Source organism: Harpegnathos saltator, unplaced genomic scaffold (genome assembly GCF_003227715.2).
Source record: "Harpegnathos saltator strain DR-91 unplaced genomic scaffold, Hsal_v8.6 scaffold289, whole genome shotgun sequence".
Taxonomy (NCBI): Eukaryota; Metazoa; Arthropoda; class Insecta; order Hymenoptera; family Formicidae; genus Harpegnathos; species Harpegnathos saltator.
The window spans coordinates 602,506-630,495 of NW_020230082.1; the positions used below are offsets into that span (position 1 = coordinate 602,506).

General features: G+C 37.7%; 2 protein-coding genes across 2 annotated transcripts; both read right to left on the reverse strand.

The window, feature by feature from the left end:
* Nucleotides 1-2,758: 2,758 nt before the first annotated feature.
* Nucleotides 2,759-6,714, reverse strand: LOC105190677 (uncharacterized). The gene is made up of 4 exons (XM_011153552.2): nucleotides 6,421-6,714; nucleotides 3,894-4,306; nucleotides 3,661-3,760; nucleotides 2,759-2,905 (listed from the first exon to the last, which is right to left on the reverse strand). The coding sequence occupies exons 1-4, from the start codon at nucleotides 6,712-6,714 to the stop codon at nucleotides 2,759-2,761; spliced, it is 954 nt and encodes a 317-aa protein (XP_011151854.2).
* A 5,957-nt stretch (nucleotides 6,715-12,671) lies between these two features.
* On the reverse strand, nucleotides 12,672-27,900 carry LOC105190676 (uncharacterized). Its single transcript, XM_019844856.2, has 6 exons — nucleotides 27,522-27,900; nucleotides 21,200-21,606; nucleotides 18,891-18,990; nucleotides 18,506-18,607; nucleotides 16,976-17,134; nucleotides 12,672-12,956 (listed from the first exon to the last, which is right to left on the reverse strand). The coding sequence occupies exons 1-6, from the start codon at nucleotides 27,813-27,815 to the stop codon at nucleotides 12,891-12,893; spliced, it is 1,128 nt and encodes a 375-aa protein (XP_019700415.1). The 5' UTR covers nucleotides 27,816-27,900; the 3' UTR covers nucleotides 12,672-12,890.
* Nucleotides 27,901-27,990: the final 90 nt, after the last annotated feature.

The window sequence follows — 27,990 nt, forward strand, 5'->3', positions numbered from 1 at the left end:
GAAATATGTTCAAAAATATTGCAGAGAAGACTTCTTTGTTCGAATTTTTTCGTTAATTATTTTCTTATCTATATTTCTCTATGATTGTGTGTGTGCTTTCTTTTGAATTATAATTATTTTGTAATTGTAAAAGAAAATACACATTTAGAAAAGATAAATTCCTGAGTATATTACGAAAGTATCACAATAATTGTAAGTGAATATTCGTATACAGTTAAATCTATTATGATTAACCGATGCCGATCGGAGTTCAAAAAAATTCGAGAAACATCATGTTTCAACTAACAAAAGTAAATAATTGAATTTTGACCTTACTGAGTCTTTACAATAATTAACTTAGACAATAATTAACTCTATACTAGTTTTAACTTTACTTTCGCATTTTTGTAAACTTTTATCTTGCAAATAAGTTAAATGCGATCCCCCAGTATCGTTCGTAGCGTTAGAAAATACGAAAATCCTAAAGAAAAAACCTAAAAATACAAACACGTATAAACGTTCATTCATATCGCTCTTAACAAATCGCATCCGCAATTTACCTTGCCACAAAAATTGACAGAGATCGTAGGTATTATGTAGGCTTTAACCGTAACTGGTTTCTGACATCTTTGCATAATCATGAAAACATCTCGACGTATACTCGGCGTCGCGTACATCCACGGAATGTCGTAAATTCGCCAAGAAACCTCGTAAGCCTGTAAAAAAATTAAAATAAGAAAAAAGACAAAAATTGACGATAAATATATTTATTGGAAGTAAAAAAATGTCGGTTTAATCGGTACGATTGTTGTTAAAAATAATTTAAACAATAACCATGTTGGTCATCATCTCCGCTGCCCAGCAGCCGATGCAAAGTCTCATAAGACACAGAAAGATGATCGAGAGAAACTGGATCAGTTCCCAAAAGGGCAAGTTCTGCAATAAACCGGATAAAGCATGAGCTCGAAGGAGGAACTTATGTGAGGAACTTATAATTAAAAAATAATAAATTTCGGTAAATGCATACGCTCTAATTAATGTCTCCCTTAGTTGCACCAATTAGTTAACATTTGGATTTAACAGAAGGACATTGATGTTACCATTGTCCTGGAGGAGGAACGTAACTGGACGCTTGTTTTCACAAGCTCCAACGTACTCGCAAGTCTGCGGTGCAGATCAAGGATCGGAAAAGAGAATCCCTTTATCTGGCACGGGCGTACGTCGGTGGTCCTTTATTTAGGTCAAGGAACTGAATTCTTTTATCTGGGATAGGACCGTGAACGACAGTTGAGGGAGGGGAAAATTTTTCTTTAGAATAATTAGTAGAAAATCATGATTGCGTTATAATTACAAATTGCTCATTTCATTAATAGCTAAGCGGAAGTTCACAGTGAAGTATATCCGCTGGAATTTGTGAGGTTTTATATTAGATAAATCGGAAAGTTCCGTCCGTTTAGCGACAAGTAGCTATAGCTAGAACTGTCGTTAACCTGTAATGTCTAAACGAAGCTTAATAGTTTGTTTTGACATCTGTCAATAACATTCAGTACATAAAAGTATACGTTTGCATCAATAACATTATTTTTCACTGCATCGAAAATGTCGAAATTTGAGCCAAATAAACGTCATTTGCGCGAAGTATCAATCTTTTGCTTCAATTGAAAGAAAATTGCAGCTGAAGCTCATCGAATTCTTGTAGAAGTTTATGGTGATAATGCTCCTTCCGATAAAACATGCAGAGAATGGTTTCGATGCTTTAAAATTGGCGATTTTGATGTAGAGGACAAAGAGCGTTCTGGACGGCCAAAAGTATTTGAAGACGAAGAATTGCAAACATTGGTGGACGAAGACCCATGTCAAAAGCAACTTGCAGAAGCATTAAATTGTGCTCAATCTGTCATTTCCGATCGTTTGAAAGCCTTAGGAAAGGTTTACAAGGAAGGAAAATGGGTCCCATATGAACTGAAGCCAAGAGACATTGAAAGGCGAAAAATCACCTGCGAAATTCTGCTCGCTAGGCAACAAAGAAAGGGCTTTCCACATCGTATCATCACTGGGGATGAAAAATGGATTTATTTTGACAATCCTTATTTTGACCTTATGTATATAAACAATCGCGATCTGAATGACGGTTCTCGGTTATCCTAAAGGATATTCTGATACGGGAAGATCCGGTGGCCGGGAAGCACGAGGTGTAGAGGAAATTGCGGTGATGATGCTTCCGAAGAGCAAGAGTGAATGGGTATGAGGCCGCGGAGTAAGGCTGCGTGGAAACCACGTGTACCGCTTCGTAGAGGTGAGATCAGAGGAGAAGCTATCGGAGAAGGGCTCCAAAGTAGAGGAGAGCCTATAGAAGATCGGTCGTCTATGGAACTCAAGAATGTCGGAGAGTAAGAGATAGGAGGTGGACTCCCAGGGAGGGATTCAGGAAGGAACAAGGAAGAGAACGAGAAAGTCTTAAAGTGTCTGTCTTGATGTGTCGAAAAACATAATCCGGTCTCGGGTTGTCAATACTATAAACACGACCTCGAAATCCTTGCTGTCCGAGCAAAATTCCGTGTTCGTTATGTCCGACTGTGATCGAAAAAATTGGGCCACTGAAACCGGATTTCACGATTAAGGAAGAATGAGGGGGATAGAAAAAAAAGAAAGAAAAGAGAGAAAGAAGAAAAGAAAAAAAAATAAAAGGAAAGGGGTCAGTCAGGGAAAATAAAATATAAATAACTTACTGCTGCTTCTATGATATTTGTCGAAGATGAAGAGAGTAATTGTTGCGGGTCTATGGAGGTGGATGACCCAAGTTCTGCGCCAAGAATCGGGAGCTGGTTTCAGCTAGATTGTTCACAATGGTCCCAAAATACACGAGATCGTTGCACAGAATAATTAAAGGCTGGAGGAACACTAATATGTCTAAGCCACTAGTAGTCTAGATTGTTAGAAAAACCTTAAAGAGGTGCTGAAGAGGAGCTTCTGTCCTGGTTGCTGATCTGGCGAAAAGTGAAGTGGCCTTTTGGCTTTTCTCAAATCGTCAGCTTGGTTGAAAGAGTGGGGTTTTGGGAACTTGCTTCGGAAATTTAATTTTTATGTCCAAATATGGTTATAGAACTGTGTAGTGTATGCGTTATGTATTTTTAAAAAGTATAAAACACAACAGACTGTGCTTCAAATGTTTTTTAGAGGTGGGGGTTAAGAGTACGTTGCAGTGTCTTTAAGATAATTTTGTAGGAGATAGGATGCAAACGGCAATAAGAGGATTTCGAGAATCTCTTTGTTCTTACAAAAAAGCGCGGCAGCAATCTTATTAACATCGATATTTTTTTACCCGAGTTGTCCAATGATAAATAAGGGAATAGCTGAGTTCAGTTGCGGTTAAGAAGGATGTCGCGATATTGTTAACGTTGACTAAGCGCATGGGAAACAAGATCTGAGTTGGTTCAAGGATTTGTTAATATTTCCGGAGCATCGAAACTTCCAGAGATTCCAGGGCCATCGCGTCGTATGATAACATGCTTGATCTGACCATATAATAAATAATATAAAATTCAATTTTTCTTACTTATAAAAGAAGTCTACAGTACGCGGAGTCCGCAGGACGTAATATCGTTACGTCTTTACTTTCTTCCAATGCCGTTTTTTGTAATTAAATAAATGTTTGTTATTAAACTCACAATTCATACTTACATTTATAACCAGTAGACTGCAATTTATCGAATTGACGAAAACAACTACCACCGATTTCATGATCAGAAAGCCGATGACATATTCCATCTCTTGTGTATAACTAAATTGAAATTTCATGAAATAACACACTCATAAACACAATAACGTAAATTTCGCATCAATTATTATCATCGTTAATACTACAATAAAAAAGAATATTCAAAAAGATGTCTTGCGCAAAATGATCAACATACGCGAACACTTTCTGATGTGCATCGATGGCGGCTCGCAGCTTAGCAACGGTGAACACAGAATGCATTTGTATGCCTACCAAGCTAAACTTGAAGGTGGCATTCCACAATATGGTGATTATCATTAAGTCGATTTGTAACACAGAAAAGGCTTGTATAATAGAAAAGACGTTCAGTGTATAAACAAGGCACCAGGCCCACATTTCTGACATGGACAACGGATATATAGTATTGAGCGGAATCTGTCTTCTTTGCGATAACACTAATGGTGATAACGCGAACGTTATTGCACAGACGAAATATATTATCACCGCGCAGGTATAAACCACACGCGCGTAGAACATGAATTCTCGCCTCAAGATTTCCTCGTATGGAGAGCGTTCGTCGTCAGCACATTCCAACTCGGCTAACAATTTCTGCAAAAATGTGCCATCTGTTGTTCATATCATGTTATACCGAACGATTACAAATAGATTGGACAAACAAAAAATATAAGACTGCAAAGTAATATACGTAAAAATCGAAATATAAATTAAAAATGAATATAGGATAAAAAGTAGCGGTTGTAACTGTTAATAGTACTCGCAAATAGCGAGGTAAATATGCTCAATTGAAACATAGTATGTACAGGATAAGCCAAATAAAGTTACAGCTCAATATCTCTAAAACGACTAGATGGATTTTAATATTTTTGGATTTAGTCTTCTCAGCTCGCCCTTTCATATGGCCTTATTTTCATTTTACGCAATCACCTTCGCGCGACGTGGGAGGCACCAACTTCGTTTTCTTAAGTGGCATCCGCAAAAATTTTTACATTAGTAGTAGTAAAGCAAGACGGGTCTGACTCAATTTGCAAAACATTTTGCAAAATCCGCTCTTTATTAATTAAATATTTTCAATCATCATAACCCCCTTTCCTAGAATTTGTTGCTTCTATGAGCAAGATGACGGCCGTGACGTCACGCTATGGGTAAGATGGCGGCCGTGACGTCACGCATATGTCCAGAGAAAAATGTGCCGGGATGTTGCTAGACTCGAAAAGCCTGAGCCCTCGCGGTTACTATTCAACGCTCCAAACCCTCTTAAGACCACCGTCGTCTGTTGCTAGTAGAGACGTCTAGTGAAGGTTTTTAAAATGTGTATGATGACGTCACGAGAGAAAAAGCTGCCGAGATGTTGCTGAGACTCGAAACCTGGGCCCTCGCAGTTATTACCCAACGCTCCAACCTTCTAGACCACCGTCGCCTGTTGATAGTAGTGTCTAGTGAAGGTTCTTATAGTGTATATGATGACGTCACGAAAGAAAAAATGTGCTAGGTGTTGCTAGACTTGAACCTAGGACCTCGCGGTTACTATTCAACGCCCCTATCTCCTAGACCACCGTTGCTTGTTGCTTGTAGACGTCTAGTGAAGGTTCTTGTAGTGTGTATGATGACGTCACGTATACGTCAAAAGAAAAAAAATTAGTCAAGACCGAGCCATACTCGAACCTGAACCTTTCGTTTACTACGCAATGGTCTTACTACCTAGACTACCGTGGACTCTTACTAATGGACATGCAGTGAAGCTTCTCAAAGTGCGTATGATGACGTCACATATACGTCAAAGAAAAAATAAATTTAAACCAAGATTCGAACCTGAAACTTTCGTTTACTATGTGGCCCTACCACCTAGACCATCTGTAGATCTGTGCTTGCGGACGCGCACAGTGAAGTTTCTTACAGTGTGTGAGACGTCACGTATACGTCGAAAGAAAAAATAAATCGAAAACTAAACCAGACTCGAAGCCGGACCCTTCATTTACTGTGCAATGGTCCTACCACTTAGACCACCGTAGACTCTTGTTAGGGAGAGCGCGCAGTAAAGCTTCTCAAACTGTATATTACAATAACGGACAGAGTGGGAGGGACATAGTCCTCATCTGCAGTTTTTCAGCGACTACTATCAAAACGTATATTGAACCATTATTGAACATCTATCGAACGTTTACTGTACCATATCGAACCATTATTAAATGTCTATTAAATATCTACCATTCCGTATCGAACCACTGTCAAACGTCTATCGAACATCTCTCGAACATCTAATAAGCATCATACCACAAATCCGGTATTTTTAAGATACCCTGTATAATATATAAATATAAATATATAAGTATATAATATATAAATATAAATACATATTTATATTCATATATTTATATATATATTTATTTATTTATAGATCGTGACTAAAAAGCTCATAAGAATCAAGTTAGAATAATAAGAAAGTAAAATAAGAAAATAATATACAGAAGTAAAGAATCTTAAAAGTCAAACGAAGAAAAAAACTTGCGAAGATCTAATCTAAGCATATAATCTAGAGGATATTTAGATTATTTTTCATCTTGATAATAATAATAATAAACCTCATTATATAATAATAAACAATAAACCTTATTCTTGCATTATTTTTATCACTTATAACAGTACAAAAGATTTGAATTGTAACACATGAACCAGCTAATAGTTAAATTAGATGAAATATTTACCCGAAATCGTTTCTCTCGCACCATACAATATAGAATATTAACAATCTCTTCTGAAACGTACATCAACTCCATTATAGCTTTCATTACATTAGCGAAATCATTTCGATGGTGCGACATGTTCCATATAAGCGTGGGTACCATGCTGAAATCGTTCACCAGGTAGACCCATAACAGCACTTTGTAAGAGATAACTTTGAATCTACCAGCTCCATCTTCCAACGGCCAAACACTGGTCAATATCCCGCAAATACGTAACGCGCGTAATATCTTGTCGTTTTTCACAAAGACACTCATACTTACAAGGCGTCTGTATATTCACAAAAGCACCGTCTATATCTCCTCAGTTTCTGAGTGATTCAAGCTCTGTCGGACTACTTTTACAGCTCATTGAAGTAACTTACGCATGCAGTGACTGGAAAATATATGTGAGATAATGCGCGAATGTAGGATTTTCTCATATTCACCGACGACAAGCCAATTGTCCATATATTACATTTGTAGATTACATCGAGCGATTAGACCATCGCAAATGTATCACTTAATGAAACGATTACTATTAACGAACGTGAGAATCGAAGCGTGCGCCAACTTTATTAATGAGCGAAGTCGTTAAGTTTCCTTCGCAGAATGTTTAGCATCAAACCAATGTCATAATGTCTTTTTCTTGAAAGTAACATCGATTTAACGCTTTCAAATATTCGTTGAATTTTTCATAATCAAAACATTTTTCGATAAAGGAAGTTTTATATGTAATAATGTAGAAAAAAATATATTATTTCATTAGACATAAATATATTAAATCCAAATTAATATTTATGATTATTCATATATCCTCTCAATTTTTTTACTATTAGTACGAAAAGATAGGAAGAATCTATTTTGCACACTTGGTCATAAACTTAATTAATACAATAAAGAACCAAAAAAAGATAACATCGTAATCCCAATAATCGTAAAAGTTCATTTTATTGTCAACGTCTATATTTACGTTTAGACGTTACAGATATAATCGGAGTGCTTGTAACGCACATTGATCTACAACTAGTCTTGTGTGGGTGTAACATCTATTTAAAACCGATCATATTTGCAGACCATCCTCAGCAAATACCGCTCGAAAAGTTATCAGATAAGAAAACGTAGTTGACAAATATTGCAAACACAAATATATGCAATTTTAATTACCGATGGAGCGTCTTATGCACATTGGTTAAAATTTTGGTTTTACATTAACCCATTAACGCCCAAAATATTAGCCTTACTTTGCAACTGTATCTTATGTAGAGAAACATATTATATAAGGTTGGAATAGCATTTCCTTATGTTTTCGGGGTCGTTCTACAAGATTCCGGCATCAGAATTCGTTTAGATTCACAATAAAATCCAATATGGCGGAATTTTCGGAAAAAAGTCGTGAAAAGTCGACAATTTTATTTTTTATAAGCTTGATTTAGTATAAAAAATGTTACTTTGATACAGATACAAGTGTCACATCTTGCCTCAAAAATGTTGAACTTTCAAGATATGCATTGGTGAGAATGTGAATTCAATATGGCTGCCTCAAAATGGCGGTTTGAGAGAAAAAAAGTTAAAAAATAATGTATTTTTAAAATAACTTCGCAAAATCCTAGTATTTAGCATCAATTTAGTATCCAGGGTACTGATTTTAGGATATTTGCTGACAACTAATTCATATTCTAATATTTCTCTAGAATTTCAAAATGGCGGATCCAAGATGGCGACTAAAAGGCACGAATAATCGTGAAAATTTCCAAATTTTCATGAATTTTCTTCTATTATTTTCATATTCATGAATTATTTTCGAGGCGTATATACGCACATATACAGGGTGGGTAATTATAAACTTACAAACTGTATAAAAACATAAAAAACATCGAGATAAGTACAACGGACGGGAAAGACAACGTCTTTCCAAAATCTTCTTCATCCGTTTCTTCCTTGGCTCCTCTTCGGACAGGGAGGGGGAACTCCCGTGGAAGGAAGTCCAACGTTCTTTTGAAGAACACCCCAAGTCCCTGCTACGGCCCGTGGGGGAAGCAGCCTTCTTAATTCATTGTTGACGGACAAATTCTGAAGAGCTGGAAAACGGTGAAGACAACAAAGAAGAAAACGATGTTTCTGAAAAACATGGAAAAGAATAAATCTTCGTCTTTTAAATAAATATCTTACATTTATTAACGGGCTCAGATTTTCTATCGACATCAAACCGTTTGTTCACAAAGAGAAGCCAGCCTATCTGAATGAATTATTTTCTTCCTATGCTTTTTCGACTTCTGAATACAAAAGACTACATCACTCAATTTCTTAACAATTTCGAAAGGTCCTTCCCAATGCGACTGTAACTTCGGTGCTTTTCCGCGAAGTTGGGCGGCCAACTGTACCGTTTTTGTCAAACTATCCCACCCATTGGTCTGCGCGATCATTTCGAACTGCCCTGTGTATTCCCGGAACGGAACTATCCCGTCAAAAACGTCGGGCTTTAATTTTTTTCCATTAACAAAACTGTTTTGGAAGCGACTTAGCTATTCTGATTCCCCGGCTGCGGCCATCCGACCCCGAAGCTCCTGAAGCTCTCGTCGCTACTGCTCTCTCTCCGTTCGGAGTTGTCGTAACTCATCCATCAACTCTCGAATCGAGGCCGCTTCCTGAGCCATGCCCTGAGAGTTTGCAAGCTTCTATCTCCGCTGTTTCGTCAAAATGTTGCCACTTCCTTGTAACTCGCTGGGCCATTCACAAATTTCTTTTTCTTTTTCACACGTAAGGCTCGGAAAGCAAATTCCCGGACGAGCCCCCAAATGTTACGCTTCGCGCACGTTCGGGGAAATAACAAGAAGGCAATTTATAAAAGAACGGTTTAATTGAGCTCGTTACGTCTTTACAACTCGGAGGTCTTCTCCTGACTTTCTTTCTCTCGTTGTTAACAACAACAACCCAGCAACAGCTGACCATGCCGGCGCTCGCTATCCGTCTTCTGTCTAATCAATATTTCAATGCCGTAATAATATTATATTTTATTTAATATTAAACTGTAACGGGGTTCCCTACCCCACTGCTAATTGCGGTGCCCGGTCTTGTTCGCTGGCGCTAGGATTCGCGGGGAGGTGCGTAAGAGCAGATATGCGATATCCAATTATTGGGTGAGTGCAAAAGTTCGTGCAGAGTTTCAATAGATGGAGTTATAAGCGTCGTAAAGTGTTGTCATTAATACTTCCATCTACATATTATATAACGTTGGAAAGGTGACGTCTTCAGCTGTTATTAAAAAAAAAAATCATTTGTTTTCATACAAACTGCTTCGAGAAATATCACTTTAAAAATGAGTATCGATAAGGTGCATTTACGGCATGTTATGCTTTACGAGTTTCGGAAGGGAATAAACGTTGCCACAGCCGTAAAAAACATTCAGGATGTTTATCAGGATGCCAGGATCAGCACCAGCTAAACGAACTGTGGAAAAATGGTTTGCTAAATTTCGGCGCGGAGAATTTAACCTTGAAGACGAGCCACGCTCTGGTCGACCTTCTGACATTGATGACGATGTTTTGCGTACTTTAGTGCTCAATAATCCGCGAATTTCAACAGAAGAAGTTGCTACAGCAACTTCTAAACTAAACATTGACCGATCAACCGCTTTTCGGCGTGTAAAAAAGATGGGATTCGATTTGAAGCTCGATATATGGGTGCCCCATTTGCTGACCGAGAAGAACAAAATCAAGCGAATTTCTGCAGCCGTTTCTTTACTCGGGCGGCTCAATAACGAGTCGTTTTTGGATCGACTAGTGACGGGCGATGAGAAATGGGTCCTCTACAACAATGTTCAGCGCAAACGGACATGGAAACAATCAGGTGAGCATGGTGACGCAATGCCAAAGGCCAGTTTGCACCCGATGAAGGTGATGCTCTCTGTTTGGTGGGATTGCAAGGGCATAATCTATTTCGAGCTTCTCCCCGCTGGCGAAACGATTGATTCGGATAAGTACTGTCGCCAATTAACCAATCTGAATCGAGAAATAAAAGAGAAACGTCCGATTTTGTCAAATCGCAAGGGAGTCGTCTTTCATCACGACAACGCCAGACCACACGTTTCGAAAAAGACGCTGCGCAAACTGAAGAGCCTGAAATGGGATGTCTTAACGCATCCACCGTATTCTCCTGATATCGCACCATCTGACTATCACTTGTTCCGGTCATTGCAAAATTATTTAAATGGAAAAAACTTTGACTCTTTGGAGGCCTTAAAAAACGGCGTCTCTTCGTTCTTCGAATCTAAACCGTGCAGTTTTTATGATCGAGGCATCCGTATGCTGCCAGAACGTTGGGAAAAGATTATAGAAAACGATGGAGAATATATCATTGATTGAATAAAGATTTTTGTTTGCCTAATCACTGTGTGACTTTTACTCACAAACTCCGCACGAACTTTTGCACTCACCCAATACTAGCTTTTTATTTTTGAACCGCTATACTCTAATGTGCACTATTTACAAAAGTTATCTGCTGGTCGGGGTTCGTCCGACCGGTTTGTCTTCCGTAACCCTCTCCTGATGTTTGGAGTTGCCTGCCGAGGGGTCCGTACCGCCAATGGCTCTGGGCTTGAAAGCTTCGGCCATCCGCGGCGGTCCTAGCCCTAACGGGCGGTCCCTAGTTGCTGGCCTCCGGGTGCATAAGCCCCTGGTCAGGGTTTCGGATGTCCTTGAGGATGCCCTCGGCTTCTTTTTTCCGGGCGTTCGTCACGCGAGATACGGCCGGGAAGGGATGTTGTTATCTCGGCGGTAAGGCGCGGTGGGTGACTACGAGTTCAGTGGCCGGGGCGGTCTTCGCCGACCCTTAGATTAGGAGCGGTAAGAAGCTGCAGAAGACCACGAGTTCCGTGGTCGGGGCGGTCTTCGTCGACCCGTAAGTTAGGAGCGATAAGGAGCGGTAGGTGAGCGAGAATTCTGAGCAGCGTCTCATCGTTGTCTCTTGCTTGGTCTTCTCTCTGAGGAGCCCGGTGGTCGAGTGTCTCTCGGGCTGCTCATCAGCCGATATCTCTGGCTGAGGCATCTTCGGACGTCTTCGGTGGCCCGTTCGGTTATCTTCGGCCGGAAGCTGGCGTGCGCGTCGCTTCCGGTGTTTAAGGTATTCTGACAACTTCTGTCGTGTTCGTGCCGGGCCTGCTCGATGGGTTGCCGGTTCTCAAGAGCCGTACCCAGCATTGCCAGCAAAACTGTGTTCGATTGTGCCAAAAAGTGTGCCACATTAGTGCGTTTTGTGCCATTCGAGCTAAATTTATATATTTTGAAGATATTATAAGAACTGAGGAATCTATAACAATTTTTATTGTCTAATCTTATATTTGCATCTTAAATTTGCATCTTAAAAACTAACACTTTTTGTGTATCTTTAGAGGTTCGGAAATTTTACTTTGAGAGCTGTATTCATAATCTGGTCTTATATTTAAGATCGTCTTAAGTTCATCTTCAGATGCTGTATAGATCATTTCATTGGCTACAGAATATCTGAACGTGAACTCAAGACGGTTTTAAATATAAGATCCGACTATGAATACGGCCCTGAATGTAGAGTAATTGAATTAACCAATCATGATAAAAAGATATTTGCTCTTTTTATTCTTATTAGTTAATCCGATGCTAGTTACTTTATCCGTAATGTGCAAGTTCCGAACGCACTCCAGATAATGTAAGTGCCACTTTATTGGTTATACTAAATCTACATACTCTTGCTTGTAAAATGCGATACGTTTGTCATAGAATCCAAAGATTTAAAACTTTCACTTAAAAATGGAATTATATCACTTTTTCTTTTTTTGTGCCACAAAAAATGCATAATGTACCACCAAATCACTAAATTTGTGCCACTGACCTTTAATTGTGCCACATGTGGTACGAATGTGCCATGACTGGCAACGCTGGCCGTGCCTAGTGCGGCGGTTTGACTATCTGTCATCTGGCGGCTGTGCACTTGAGTGCGTAACGAGCGATCATTTAGCTCGCTCGTTACAAAACCAAATTAAATATTAAATATATAAAATAAAATATTAATAAATAATAAAACATTAATAAACTCGTTTAGATGGAATATAAATTAAGTTGAAAAGTCGAAATCCAAAAAATTTGTGTGCTTAAATCATATTAAAACATGTAAGCCTTGAGAAATATCAACTATCATTCTAAATCTATAAAATGTTATTATAATTATAGAAAAAGTACAAGCAATTAATATAAGATGGAAAATATATAATTTATTAAGTTTTGCCTCAGCGTAAACGTTAGAAATTTGTTCCGAAACTAGAAATGTTAGGCATCGACAACAGAACATTAAGACTGAAATTAGTTATCTCATATCTGCAAAAACAGTAGACAGTTGCCCTACTCAAGATGCATTTTCTTTCTATATGTATTCCACAGATATAGAAAATTCTAGTCCGACATGAACAAGAAACGTGCTTCAGACTAATTGTCGTCATCCTCAAATAAGACTCGGAAAGTGGTCAGATAGGAAAAAGCAGTTAAGACGTACTAAAAATAATTTTGAACATTATACACAAAATTTTTTTTACATTTTACGTGATATGTTAATTATATGATGCTAAAGATTGTTTCTATAAAACATAAATAGACAAAATCTAAGAAAATAACTTATCTTATTGAATATAAGATCTAATAGAGTTAATTCTTTTCGATTTTCGACAATTTTCAATCTTTATTTAAAAGTTAATAGAATATCTTATTGAATATAAGATCTAATAGAGTTAATTTTTTCTGATTTTCGATAATTTTCAATCTTTATTTAAAAGTTAATAGAATAAGGTTAATCAATGAAATATTCTTCGTTGTTATCAATAACCATTTATTGGACAGTTACCGAATCCTATCACGATAGAAACTTGGCTTTGAGGCCATAAAGTCATCGAATTTCGTACGTCGTCAACTGTCGAAAAATGTCTATTAGACAGGGCGTTTCGACTGAAACAAGTGAAAATTGGATGAAACCAAGTCTGAAGAATATGCCGCGCGTGGAAGAATTTCCCAATCCAAGTTTAAGATGGTTTCCTTTGCGGCTTCCGCTGTATGCGGTTCAGTATTGTTGTGTATCAGGATGACTTTATGACTGTCTTGTCCAATAAATGCCTTTTTCTCAATTGCATCACTTAAACAATTGCTCTTGGTAAATCTATGCTTTAATAGTCTTATTGGTTCTAAGATCTAATGATACAACACACTCTTCTGGTCCCACCATATACAGAGAAGAACTTTTATGCGAAACGTTTGGCTTTTGTTGTCGATGTTGTCGGTTGACCAAGATCTACCCATGATTTTTGCGTTTAAGATTTTCATGCATAATCAATTTTTCATCACCAGTCATAATTTTAAATGAAAAATTTGTTGTTGTTGTCTGGTGAGCAAGACAACGTATGTGGTCAATCGGCGATTTTTGTTAATGGTTTGCTTGTGTGGAGCTCACTTCCCTTTTTTCTTGTTTTTCGTATACGATGTAAACTATCGCAAATAACTTTCTGGCTTACTTCCAACTTTTCCACAAGTTCTTGTTGTATTTGTACCATATTTTAATTCAGTAAATTTTGCAACTACTAGTCTTTAAATTTCTTTGACTGACTGGAGCGTAGTTGGTCGTGAAGATCAAAATCACCACTTCAAAAACCAGTTGAAACTAGTTTCAGTACGTGCGATCAGTCACAGCATTTTCACTATAAGCAGCAGAAATAATTTTGGCTGTTTCAAAAGTCTCTTTGTTTAAATGAAATACGAAATGTATCGCATATTGAATATGCTCCTTGTTGATAGCCATCATGAATATTACTGATTATTTGAGGTTATGTGCATCAAACATCAAATCATATGTAATTTCGAAAAGTTAAACGTCGACATTTTAAAACCGCAAAAAAGCGGGAGAATATTTCAATTTCAAAGTTATATTGAGTTGGGGAAAAAGTTTTTTCGTATTTTAGTGCAAAAGTGAAACAAGTTTTTTTCATTTTATAAATGAAGTTTATTAAACTAAATATGTGTCGTTTTGTTCGACCATCTTTTGCCTTTTTTGAGATAAAATCGTAATCTTATCACTACAAAACTTCTGTGATTTCTGGGTGAAAAACTGCGACAAGTAATTTTCACAGACCTCTTTTGAAGTCAACTTCATTAAGAGAGTTCCGTAGAGACCGAAACAAATGGTAGTCTGATGGTGCAAGGTCAGGATTATACGGTGGATGCATTAAAACTTCCCAGCCAAACTCTCAATTTTTGACGGGTTACCAAAGATGTGTGGGATCTGGTGTTGTCGTGATGGAAGATGACGCCTTTCCTGTTGATGAATTTTGATTGCTTTCTCTCGATTGCTTGGCGTAATCTTTCTAAATGTTGACAGTAAAGATTAGAATCAATCGTTTGACCGGGCGGCAGCAGCTCCTAGTGAACGATTCTTTTCCAATCTCACGACACACATAGCTTCACTTTTCTTGGCGTCAATCCTGAATTTGCCACCGTTTACGGAGCTTCACCTTGCTTCGACCACGATCTCTTTCTTACATTATTGTCGTATGTGATCCATTTTTCATCGCCCGTAATGAACCGTTTCAAAAATAGTTCGATTTCGTCCCGTTTTAGCAACGATTCGCGGAAATTCGATCCATTAAATTTTTCACTATTAAATCATGTGGCACTCAAACATCGAGTTTTTTTGTATTCAGCCTTTTCCAAATGATTTAAAACTGTTTTTTGGTCGATGTTTAGTTCCTTACTGATATCATGACTGCTGATGTGCCGGTCTTGCTAAATTTTTTCCATGATTTTATCGACTTTTCCAGTGATTAATCGACCAAAGCGAGGTGCATCTTGGACATCAAAATTTTCAGATTGAAAACGCTTGAACCAGCTTTGTGCCACACGTACTGATACAGCATCATGTACATAAATACCAAAAATTCTTTTAGTAGCCTGAGTCGCATTCTTCTCTTTTTTATAATAAAATTTCAAAATATATCGAATTTCTTCACTTTCATTCATTTTCAAGACTATAATAACTTATAATAACTTTTGCCTGAGTAAATAAATATCATAATTTTTTCTTTAATTTTTCTATGATATGTTACCTTTCAAATGCAGACAAGTATTGCCAGATCTGATTAATATTACCACAGTTATATGATCCTAAAGCCATCTACTGGGAGAATACGAAGAAACTTTTTCCCCAACCCAATATAAATATCATCGGAAAAAATTAACTACTAGATCTAATATTCCGATATTTATTATCATTATTAAAAATCATATTAAAAATAACTTAATTTAACCCTTTGCACTCGGATGTGCCCTCTGAGGGGACATCGTAAGTCTAGCAAACTACTCAGGTATCCCCTTTCAAGGGACATAAAGACTTTATTAGTGATTATATATGACAAGCTTATGCAAGCGTAAATTTTTGATACACACAAAGTCGAGTAACGATTCGTTACCGACTTTGTGTGTTGACGGAGGACCGTGCTCCGGCCCTAGTAATAATATATTTTGGCGGCGCGACTCCGTTGTGGGCGGACCCGGCGCGAGACAGACGCCATTTTGAGTATTTAGAGTCTCGCGTCGCATAAGAACGCGTGCTGCGATGCACGCACGGGCACGAGCCTACCACGCGTGCCATGCGTGTGTGCTACGTGAATAGAAACCGACTAAGATTGCATTACGTTGTGGAAGACTGTTCGCTGTCCAAACGATTGTTGCGGCTGAGGTCCAACCTTTGGCGAGCGATTTGCGATTAGCAGAAAATTTATATTAGCGTAAGACCGCCTTCGGACAAGGTGTCCGCGCCATGTGGATAGTGGGATTTTTTTATGTTAAATTTGGCGAAGCGTTGCGCGGCACCCGTTGGGCGGGTTGAGTCGACACCACGCGAGCGAGCGACGTAAAATTTATAAGACGAATCTCAAATATTATGTGTGTGTTGTTCCAAGCCACACGAGTAGAGTCAATTTATTTCTTTATCCGAGGCACCTTCGATGAAGCCTCTTAGCTCACGCTCATTTCCGACTTAAAATACGTCGTGTCCGCACGGGGCGGAGGCTGCGAGTCGATCTGAGAATTTTATGTTTAGCGATGGAAGTTTCCGATCTTCGGTCGTTGATACGGCCGTTTTCGTATTTGGCGCCCAACAATGGGTAGAATTTGGTGATTAGCGAATTGGATCGGATTGATGGCTCGAGCGTTTCGCTACTGGTGGAATTCTTCGACGCCTATTATTATTATCGAAATTACCGTCGCAGTAGGTGACGCGCGAGATGGCTCCGAGGGCAAAGGGTTAATTTAATAATTTATCCGTAATACATATTTGCAAACAGAAAATCAACAAAGATACTTGTGCCAAACTATTAAACACATTATTTTAAATGTATATTTTATGTTTAGTTTTTTAAAACAACACATTATTTTAAGTGTATATTTTAGGTTTAGTTTTTTAAAGCAAAATAAATTGCGAAAATAATTTGATTGATAAGTTAAAAAAATTAATGATAAAATTAATGGCTCACAGAGGCATAATAATTTAACGAAACTGTCGGAAGCATGCAGGGTACATTTACAGCTATTGGATACTGGCTGCGCAACACAGCGTGTAAGAAAATTTTCTGCAAACCGACCTCCCTGTTGTACCACATCGAGTCATATGCAGCGTGCGCAATATTGGTGCTCTAGAATGTCAATTTTTATGTTGTCTTAAGTGTTCTTCTATTTCGTTCGCGTTTATTATTGGGTGAGTGCAAAAGTTCGTGCGGAGTTTCAATAGATGGAGTTATAAGCGTCGTAAAGTGTTGTCATTAATACTTCCATCTACATATTATATAACGTTGGAAAGGTGACGTCTTCAGCTGTTATTAAAAAAAAAATCATTTGTTTTCATACAAACTGCTTCGAGAAATATCACTTTAAAAATGAGTATCGATAAGGTGCATTTACGGCATGTTATGCTTTACGAGTTTCGGAAGGGAATAAACGTTGCCGCAGCCGTAAAAAACATTCAGGATGTTTATCAGGATGAAGCACCAGCTAAACGAACTGTGGAAAAATGGTTTGCTAAATTTCGGCGCGGAGAATTTAACCTTGAAGACGAGCCACGCTCTGGTCGACCTTTTGACATTGATGACGATGTTTTGCGTACTTTAGTGCTCAATAATCCGCGAATTTCAACAGAAGAAGTTGCTACAGCACTAAACGTTGACCGATCAACCGCTTTTCGGCGTTTAAAAAAGATGGGATTCGATTTGAAGCTCGATATATGGGTACCCCATTTGCTGACCGAGAAGAACAAAATCAAGCGAATTTCTGCAGCCGTTTCTTTACTCGGGCGGCTCAATAACGAGTAGTTTTTGAATCGACTAGTGACGGGCGATGAGAAATGGGTCCTCTACAACAATGTTCAGCGCAAATGGACATGGAAACAATCAGGTGAGCATGGTGACGCAATGCCAAAGGCCAGTTTGCACCCGATGAAGGTGATGCTCTCTGTTTGGTGGGATTGCAAGGGCATAATCTATTTCGAGCTTCTCCCCGCTGGCGAAACGATTGATTCGGACAAGTACTGTCGCCAATTAACCAATCTGAATCGAGAAATAAAAGAGAAACATACGATTTTGTCAAATCGCAAGGGAGTCGTCTTTCATCACGACAACGCCAGACCACACGTTTCGAAAAAGACGCTGCGCAAACTGAAGAGTCTGAAATGGGATGTCTTAACGCATCCACCGTATTCTCCTGATATCGCACCATCTGACTATCACTTGTTCCGGTCATTGCAAAATTATTTAAATGGAAAAAACTTTGACTCTTTGGAGGCCTTAAAAAACGGCGTCTCTTCGTTCTTCGAATCTAAACCGCACAGTTTTTATGATCGAGGCATCCGTATGCTGCCAGAACGTTGGGAAAAGATTATAGAAAACGATGGAGAATATATCATTGATTGAATAAAGATTTTTGTTTGCCTAATCACTGTGTGACTTTTACTCACAAACTCCGCACGAACTTTTGCACTCACCCAATACATTTGTTACACAAACATAACTTACTGCGCTTAATAAGTGATCAGCTGGCCACGCGCACAGATATACTTTTGCGAGGGACGCAATGAAAAAGATTAAGAACGTCGACTTTACCGATATTGGTTGTCGCTATAAAAAAAGAAATTGGCAATTGACAATTTAAATCTGTGACACATTATGTTTTACCGAACGACATAGTGTTGTTGATCTCGATATCAATCTACATGATACATATGAAAATGATTTTCTGATGAAACAATGCGATTGAAATGAACGAAACTTATGTGAAAGAAAAATTGCGAGAATTTTATTTTTGATATTTAGTGAAACAAAAATTTTAAAAATGTATATTTCTGTTAAGTAATATTCTTTTGTATTTATACTATTTTGCTATAATTAAGATTATACTCACGCTGAGGAAGGTGCAGCCGGTAAAAATGATCACTATCGTACTAATAGCTAACGATGCTAATACTACGTAACGAATGGAGAGAGTCACTTTTCTTCCATATCTGAAAATAATAAAAAAATTTTTTTTCAATCAGAACGCCGTGAAGCCATTATTGAAATAAAAATAACAAAAAAATTGTTTTTATTTTAAGTATCAGTGAGAAAACTGAAGAATATCTCAATAATCTATACAAAATTTATGAGTCTTCCGTTTCCGGAATGAATGTGCGAGCGTGGGGATATAAAGAGTGTGTGGATGAGTATCTAAAAGAGAGAAAGGGAAAGAAGTAAAGAAAGCGAGAGGAGTACAGTGAGTGGAAAGAGAGATAGAGTGAGCGAAGGAGTGTGAGTGAAGCTGGGAAAAGTAGAAGAGAGAAGGATTTGGAGTGAAAAGAGTAAGAGGTAAAAGAAGTTAGGATAGAGGGAAGGACAGGACGGGTAGAAAGATCAAAGAGTATGAAATATAAGAGAGGAGAAAACTAGGGTAAAATAGAGGGGTAAAATAGGGGAAAAGAGCGTTAAGAAAGAGAGAACTAGACAGAAGTCATAGAAGAAGAGGCTAGTGAATAACTAGGGGTCTAGTGTTTTGCAACTAGGCAGAAGGAAGTTAGCGAAAAAAGAACATACAGCAGGACAGGAGGAAGAGCGGAAAATGGCGAAACGAAAATGAAAAACGAAATAAAAAATTAGTGGTGGAAGAAGGTGTAGAGGTAATTATAGATAGAGAGAAGAGGGGAAGTACGAAAAGCACGGGAAACACAAGAACTTATTAAGCTTTTTCTCTTCATCATCTCCCTTCTATTCTATCCATCCTTATCATCATTCTCTTTCTATCTCTTTTCTACCTCCTATCTTTTTACTTCTTTTACTTCCGCTATTCCCATATCCTTGATTACTTTCCCTTTTCCTCTTCATTATTGTATATCTTTTATTAAAAAGATATCCGCTAGCAGAGAAAATATGTGAAAGGTGATGTTCTAAAATGTGGCAGGGATAGAAAATAAGCATAAGGAGTTCTGAAGAAGATTAATAGAGTTGGATATAGTCATACTACCGGAAATATGGATGGACGCAAAGGGATGAGAAAGGTGGAGGGAGAGACTGCCAAAAGAATTTAAATGGAAGCTTGCTACAAAAAGAAGTAAAAAGGGGAGGTATGTTGATGGAGATAAAGAAGGTGAGATAGAGGAGGTAGAAAAGGAGGAGGAGGAGGTGGAAGAGCAGGAAAGAAAAATAAAGGGGATAATAAGAATAGGGAAGAAGAAATAGAGGATAATAGGGATATATGTGAATGGGGATCTGGAGGAAAATGGAAAGTGTAAAAAAAAATGGATGGAAGAAAGAGAGGAGGATAGGAGGACGATTATAGGAGGGGGGGACTTCAAAGCGAGAACGGGGGGAGTGAGGATGGTGGGAAAACAAAGACTGGAAAGAGGAAAAAGGAAGAAAATATCGAAATACAGAAAGATAAACAGAGAGGGAAGATGATTGATGCAGATAATAGAGGAAAGGTGGATGATTTTAAATGGAGGATTTTAAATGGAGGGGGGATGAGAAAGGAGGTTTTATTTACATGTGGGAGGGGAGGAGAAAGACGGTAATAGATTATATATTAGGAAACGGGGAGGTAATAGAGGAGATAGAAAGAATGGAAGTAGGAGAGGAAGTCGACTCAGACCATCATTTAGTAGGCATATGGATAAAAGGTAAAGTAGAAAGGCAGAAGAAGAAGGAGGGACCGAAGAAAGAAAGAGTAGAGGAAAGTAGGATAAAGAGGGCAGAGTTCTAAGTTTTAAGTTAGGAATAAGTTAGTGTTATAAAAAATCGGAAGAGGAGGATGCGTGTACGTGCGTGCGTGTGTGCATGCGTGCGCGCGCCCGCGCGCGTGTGTGTGTATATATATGTGGTTAGGGAAAAGCGATAATAGTATGGCGTTGGTAGTATGTAAGAAATTATTTAGAATTGTTATAATAGAAATTACAACCCCGAAATGGAGAAACAATAAACGTTTATCTATCTATCTGTACAAGATTTATGATATTAATGCACTTTAAGTATATGACGTTGATTAATTATTGATATTTAAAGAAATAAGAGGAACAAGAGAATGAAGCTGATTAAATCTTTGATAAGGAGTTTCTTAATTATCGCATTGTGCGATATCGTGGACTGCTCCAACGATTCATCCATTAATAGACTTTCTCTCTCTCTCTCTCTCTCTCTCTCTCTCTCTCTCTCTCTCTGTCTCTCTCTCTCTCTCTGGTTACTCACCTTAACAACTCTTGATGCTCTATTAGGCACGCGCGCAATTCTTCGAATTTCGTTACTGCTCGAAATCGTCCGGACAGTATGTCACACCTTGCTGAGATAAACCATAAGAGAAGAGCAACGAAGATGTTAGAGCATACTTGCGCGTAACTTTGATATAAGAGTAATATGTGATGTAAATAAATGATCGTCTTCATAGGTTGATAATCGACGTCAAATGGGTACTCGATGTCGATGGGGAACGGATGAGGTTCCACGAGAGGGCTGATGATAATTAGCAGACCGGTAATAGTGAAAGCACACATCGAGCCCACATAAATCAATTTGCAGCTATCGATATAATGATGAAAGACCGCTTTTTCTTCTGGTTTTGCCCGTTTGCAATAATTCTCTAATTCATAAATCACATACTGCAATTGAATCGTGATCGTCGATTAAGCAAAAACATGTTCGTAGAATACGAATTTGGATGAATAAATAATTAAATGTACTGTGTTTGGATAATATAATACAAATTTAACACATCATTGACCGATTGTAAAAAAATAATTCTTAATCAAATTGTTTTATGTCCGATAACTTTCTTCAAAATGGCGGTTGATGAAGCGAAAGCAAGCACAATTGGAAAATAATGGTCCGCGTTTGCGACGGCACAAATCGAAAGTTAAGTCTCGCGACTCAATCGGATAAAAAGCATGTGATAGTACAGAGTCTTCTCTTTAAAATGCTTTTTTAATCGTGCGGATATAATGATTTTTCGCCGAATTATTCACATTTGAAGAAAAAGCAGTGTTTTACTTTAAATGCGAATTATTCGGCAACAAATCATCGTATCAAAACGATTAAAAAGCATTTTAAAGAGGAGATTTTATACTATCACATGCTTTTTATCCGATTGCGTTATGACACGTGACTCTCGCCATGTGCCGTGGCAAACTGGGACAAATATTTTTCAATTTCGCATGTTCTCGCTTTGTCATCCGCCATTTTTAATAAATTTTTCTCGCTATATTAAAATAAATCGATTCTTTAATTAGCGATTCCAAACTTTATTTTCATTTTTCAAAGACCTTTCTATCTTTATTATTTACCAAATTATGATCATTTGAAGTTTGGTAAATTTTTCACACATTTTAAGTGTACCACTTTTTTTTGGAGTAAGTGTATATACAGGGTATATAAAAAGTACCGGGACTGTGAAATATCACAAAAACTAAGCATTTTAGAAAAAAATGTTTCAAATAAAAATTGTAGGGTTTTAAAAAATCTATTTACTGGCATTATGAGTTTGACCTTAGGTGGCGTCGGACAGAATGATTTTACGGGTGTTTGAGAAGAATCCTCGTTTATCATTGCGTGGCGGACAAACGATTTTGCATGAAAAGGGTTTAAATATATCATGTGACACTATAAGAAAATGTTTACTAGCTCACGAAGTGAGATTTCGAAGCACAATAAAAAAACCGGTACTGTTCGAAAAATACGTCGAAAAAAAACTTGCTTAAGCGAAAGAAAATTTAAACCGCTATTAGGACAATGTAATTTTTTCGGACCAAGCTTCTTTTTGGGCAAATTTTTCTATCAATCATGCCTGGTCTACCCACGCCAATAGACTCGAATGTAAACACAGAAACACGGCTTCGTAACGTGATGCGTATGCGGCTCTCATGATGAAATATGTCCTTCTGTAACCAAGGACGAACGACTAAGGCTTTCTATATAAAACATCTTGAGAGAAGAGTCCCGCTACCTGCTCACGTTCAAATCCCCCCTTTAATGTTTTCCAGAAAAAAGTTTCGGCGTATACGCTCTTGTCAAACAGACTATATATGTTAGGTTCCTCCGTTAGTACTACTGTTTTAATATATTACTTCTTGTGTACAGTGTTTTGTGTAGAGTTTTAACCAGTTCACTGGTGAGTTCAAATCAACGTTTTGTGCCAAAACTGGTAAGAGCGAATAATATCGTATTTTATATGTAAGCTTATTTATAAAAAGTTTTTTGAGTCGCTGATTATGAATCCGGAGTCAAAACTTTAAAATTCAAAATGGCAGATCCAATATGGCGACTTCAAATTGTTAACTTTGATATGATATGGATATATATCAAACTCGGTATATGTATGTTTTATCGATCATAAATAAATACAGAGTCGAAATTTAAAAAATTAAAATGGCGGATCCAGCATGGAGGTTTTAAGTGGCTAACTTTGATATTCTGTTATGAAAATGTATTATACTCAATATGATTTTTTGGTCGCAGATAACAGATTAGTGCAAAACATTCAAACTTTATTTTATTTTGACTATGCACTTAAGATTGATATGATATCTGTTCCGTACGGCTATAAGAAATAAAAAAGTAAAAAAACAAAAAATAAAAAAACAAAAGAATTAAAATTAAGAAAATAAAAAGAAATAGAAAAATAGAATGTAAAATCCTACCATAGCCTCCACGTGGCGCACTCTGGGGTCGTGATATTTCACCAGCTAATATGGAGGGAAAAGTATATACAGAGTGTCCCAAAACTCATGATTACCCTTTCGGGGGCTGGTAACGGGTGGAATTTGTAACCGAAAGTTCCTCTTTCACTTTATGATCAGACAATTAGTTAACGAGTTATTAACTAATTAATTTGACCAATGAGAGCGCTCGGCAGCTGGGTATGCAGTGCAGTGACGTATTCGGAGGTCGTCGGAAATGGGAAATTGGAAATAAATGAGGAATTTTATAGATGGATGGCTGGGTGGGTAGTTGGGGGATTGTGTGAATTGGTGTGTGTGTGTGTGTGTGTGTGTGTATGCGAATTTTTGTACACACTTTTACACAATGCAATGAAAACATATGTACGAAGAATGAATCATTTTTTGTTTCATTCTTTTATTTACAAACAAGAAGCTTTGAAAGGGGCTGTTTTTATTGAAGCGCTGGCTTGAAATATCCTCCCTCATTGACGATGCAGGCGTGGACCCAAAGAACCCCCACGCGGATACGCTGCAACATCTCTGGGGTGATCATGGCGATCGCTGCGTGTAAACGCGCCACCAAGTCTTCCGGATTCTCCGGTGGATCGGCGTACATCTGGTCTTTAATGTAACTCTAAAGGAAAATCTATTGGGGTCAAATCAGGAGACCTAAAAAATTCAATTTGTTCAATTAAAAAATAATAATAATAGTTATTCAAATTTAAACAGTTACCGAGGTGCCTAACGATATAGTCCATAAATACCAAATCAATATCGAGGAAATTGATCGTTGAGATTGGCTTGTGCACTAAGTAAAATGTGGGGAGGTGCTCTATCTTGCACGTACCACAATAGTCTCTCTGCAAGAGGGACTTCTTCCAGAAGTTCTGGAAGAATTTCCTCTAATAATGTTGCATACTGATGACCCTGAAAACCAAATAAAAAGTGAAAAACATAATTTATTATTCTAAAAATAATAATACATTGGAAACATCGGGCAGCTGATAAGGGAACACGCGGTCTCCAGCGATGCCTCTCCACACGTTCACCTTCCATCGCTACTGAAAAGCCCTGTTCCGTGTTACAAAAAGATTTTTTTCAGCATAATAATTATGCTGGTTGAATATCCCTTCTTTTGTGAACAGACATTTATCTGTTTACAAAATATGGGTCAGGAAGTTTTCGCGTCGGCCATTAAGACGGAGGAATTGCTCACAGAACTGCATATGCAGTTTTAGATTTCCTGCATGGAGCTTTTGCACTGGAGTAAAATGGATGATAGGAGGGTTGATAATAAAACTCGATTAATCGATGACTTTGAATAGCCAGTAACTCTTGCAAGTTGCCGACAACTCGCCATCGGATTCTCCTTCATCCGTGCCAAAATATCCTCTTCCATTGCAGGATCTCTGGGGGGGATCTTCACGAGAACATCCTCCACGACCACACGGTGTAAGGCAATTTTCCATACGTAAGCGATGATCCAACTGCCGGAACATCTTGCGTACTGATGCTGACGATTTGGAAATCGTTCAGCATATAGCCGCGCTGCAGCCCTTGAGTTGCACCTGCACTCTCCGTAAATGAGGTGCATGTCCGTGTATTCTTCGACGGTGTATGTACGTTATCGTGTAATAAATGAACTTAATTGTCTCACGAACTTACGAGGAATAACTTCGTTTATTATGAAAATCTCTTTGCTCTCATTATTTTGATATTGTTTATTTCTTTTTCATATTGTTTTGGTTTTCACTACGTGGAAATAAAAAATTTGAAATTGAGAGAAAGAAATAGCTAAATGAGCACAAAATGAAAACAAAGGTGTGCGAATTTGTAAACAAGGGAGATACGAAGGAACAGTTCCTTGCTTGTAAATGAGAGAAAGGAATAAAATATGATTCATTTTTCGTACACATGTTCTCATTGCATTGTGAAAAAGTGTGTATAAAAATTCACACACATGCGCGCGCGCATACGCCACGCACAAGTACACACGCACACACACAGACATACCGACTCACACAATCCTTCAACTATCCATCTAGCCATCCACCCATAAAATTCCTCATTTGTTCCCAATTTTCGATTCCCGAAGACCTCCGAGCATCCTATGGCACTGCACGCCCAGCGCCGAACGCTCTCATTGGTCCAATTAATTAGTTAATAACTCGTTAACTAATTATCTGATCGTAAAGTGAAACAGGAACTTTCGGTTACAAATTCCATCCCCTACCAACTCCCAAAAGGATAGTTATGGGTTTTGGGACATCCTGTATAATGAAATACCGTTAATCACTAGAAGTAAAAATATTGGTCTGCCATATTGGATCCGCCATTTTGAATTTTTTAATTTCGACTCTGTATTTATTATCTGTGATCGATAAAACATACATATACCAAGTTTGATACACATCCATAATATTATATCAAAGTTAGCCATTTGAAGTCGCCATTTTGAATTTCTCAAATTTGACTTTAAATTAGTTAGTGACCCAAAAATCGTGGGAATACTGAGTTGTATGCAAATCCGTTGAAAATTGGCAGAATTATTCAAAATGGAAATACTCGTATATGGGCCATTACCAGAAATGTCACTGCTTTTTTTAGACATATATGGGCCATTACCAGTGAACTGGTTAATATTATGTTATAAGTTTTACTTGTAAAAACTTATATTACATATATACATATCTCAAAAGAAAAAATAATTTGAGTTTGAGATTTCTAAAAATAACATAATACGTGTTATGCGTGTACTTGGCGCCTTTTTTTACTTATTTGTTTAAAAAGGTAAGTTTTATATTCTTGATATATATATATGTATATATATATATATATATATATATACAGGGTGTTTGAAAGCTTATCATGTAGACGAAAGTTGGAGATAGATTGGGTGTAGCCGAGAAGAAAAATCATGTACCATAATGTCAAATTGGCAATAGTTATCGAGTTATTAATTGAAACATGTGAGCCAATGAGCGCGTAGAGAACGCTGGGCGGCCGCGGTAAGCATGTAGACATTTGGTATAGGCGGAGTCAACGAGCGTCGATAGGCGAGCGCGCGCAGCGAGGGGCAACCATAAGCGACAAGAGGCGAGCGCGCGCGACGAGGAGCAAGCAAGCACGAACGACGAGCGAGCGAGCGCAAGCGACAAGAGGCGGCCGCCCAGCGCTCTCTACGCGCTCATTGGCTCACATCTTTCAATTAATAACTTGATAACTATTGCCAATTTGACATTATGGTACATGACTTTTCTTCTCGGCTACACCCAATCTATCTCCAACTTTCGTCTGCATGATAAGCTTTCAAACACCCTGTATATCTCTCTCTCATCTTTTTTGTAGTTAAATGAGTTTTACTTGTAAAAACTTATGTACAGTAAAACAGTGTTTTTTGTAGAGTTTTATTATAGTTATAAGTTTTATTTGTAAAAGCTTATGTTACGTACATATATATCTTGAAGAAAAAATAATTTGATTTTGACATTTCTAAAAATAACACATCTTGAAGAAAAAATAATTTGATTTTGACATTTCTAAATAATACATGTTGCGCGCGTACTTGGCATCTCTTTTTACCTTTTTATTTAAAATATAAGATATTTGCCTGATTTTAGTCTAAAGTTCAATATATTTCAGATTCGTCGAAATTAGACAGGAATATTATTATGGATTTTCTTATAGATAAGTTGTTATAACTGAGAGATTCGACAATAACGGGACACAAAGCAAATCTGTTGTCATTGTCTTGGAAATAGAAAGAAAGAGAAAATATAAAATAAAAAATATCACTTAACTCCATTATTTTCCAATTAATATAATATTCGAAATGACGCTGTTTATCATTGGCTGCTTACTTGTAGTCGATTATATTGTATTGAAAAGCACATAATCTGCAACGGAACCTCGGAGGTAGTGCAGAGCTCGCAGCATAATTTCATTATGAGAAACACATCCGAACTGTTAATATAAATGGTATATATAATCGTGACCACCATGATCATGCCGTGCAACACGGACAACCAACGAAATATCTTATTGCGTATTCTCTCGTATTTCGTAGCGGTCGGCGGTAGCGGCCAACAACAGGCAAACATCAAATCCACTTTTAAAAATGCGATGAGCTTCTCCATTGTTAGTATGACAGCCATGAGAACAGTTGCTAAAAACGTTCGCACCTTTACTGTCTATGATATTATGAATGACGTACATACGTATCACATGCGACTCGAATCACTCTTTGAGAGCTTTTAAGAAAGGGAGAAAAAGAGATGAAACAGCGGATGCATGCCGCAATGAACGCATGTTTAATTTACAACTCTGAGG

Coding starts and splice junctions, on each gene's coding strand:
- LOC105190677 (XM_011153552.2), bottom strand. CDS start 6,714: ATGAGTGTCTTTGTGAAAAACGACAAGATATTACGCGCGTTACGTATT. Junction 3,761..3,893: donor GCACATCAGAAAGTGTTCGC/GTATGTTGATCA, acceptor ATTTCAATTTAG/TTATACACAAGAGATGGAAT. Junction 2,906..3,660: donor GCAGTCTACTGGTTATAAAT/GTAAGTATGAAT, acceptor CTAACAATCTAG/ACTACTAGTGGCTTAGACAT.
- LOC105190676 (XM_019844856.2), bottom strand. CDS start 27,815: ATGGCTGTCATACTAACAATGGAGAAGCTCATCGCATTTTTAAAAGTG. Junction 21,607..27,521: donor TACAATATAATCGACTACAA/GTAAGCAGCCAA, acceptor ATTCAATTGCAG/TATGTGATTTATGAATTAGA. Junction 18,608..18,890: donor CCGGCTGCACCTTCCTCAGC/GTGAGTATAATC, acceptor CTTTTTTTATAG/CGACAACCAATATCGGTAAA.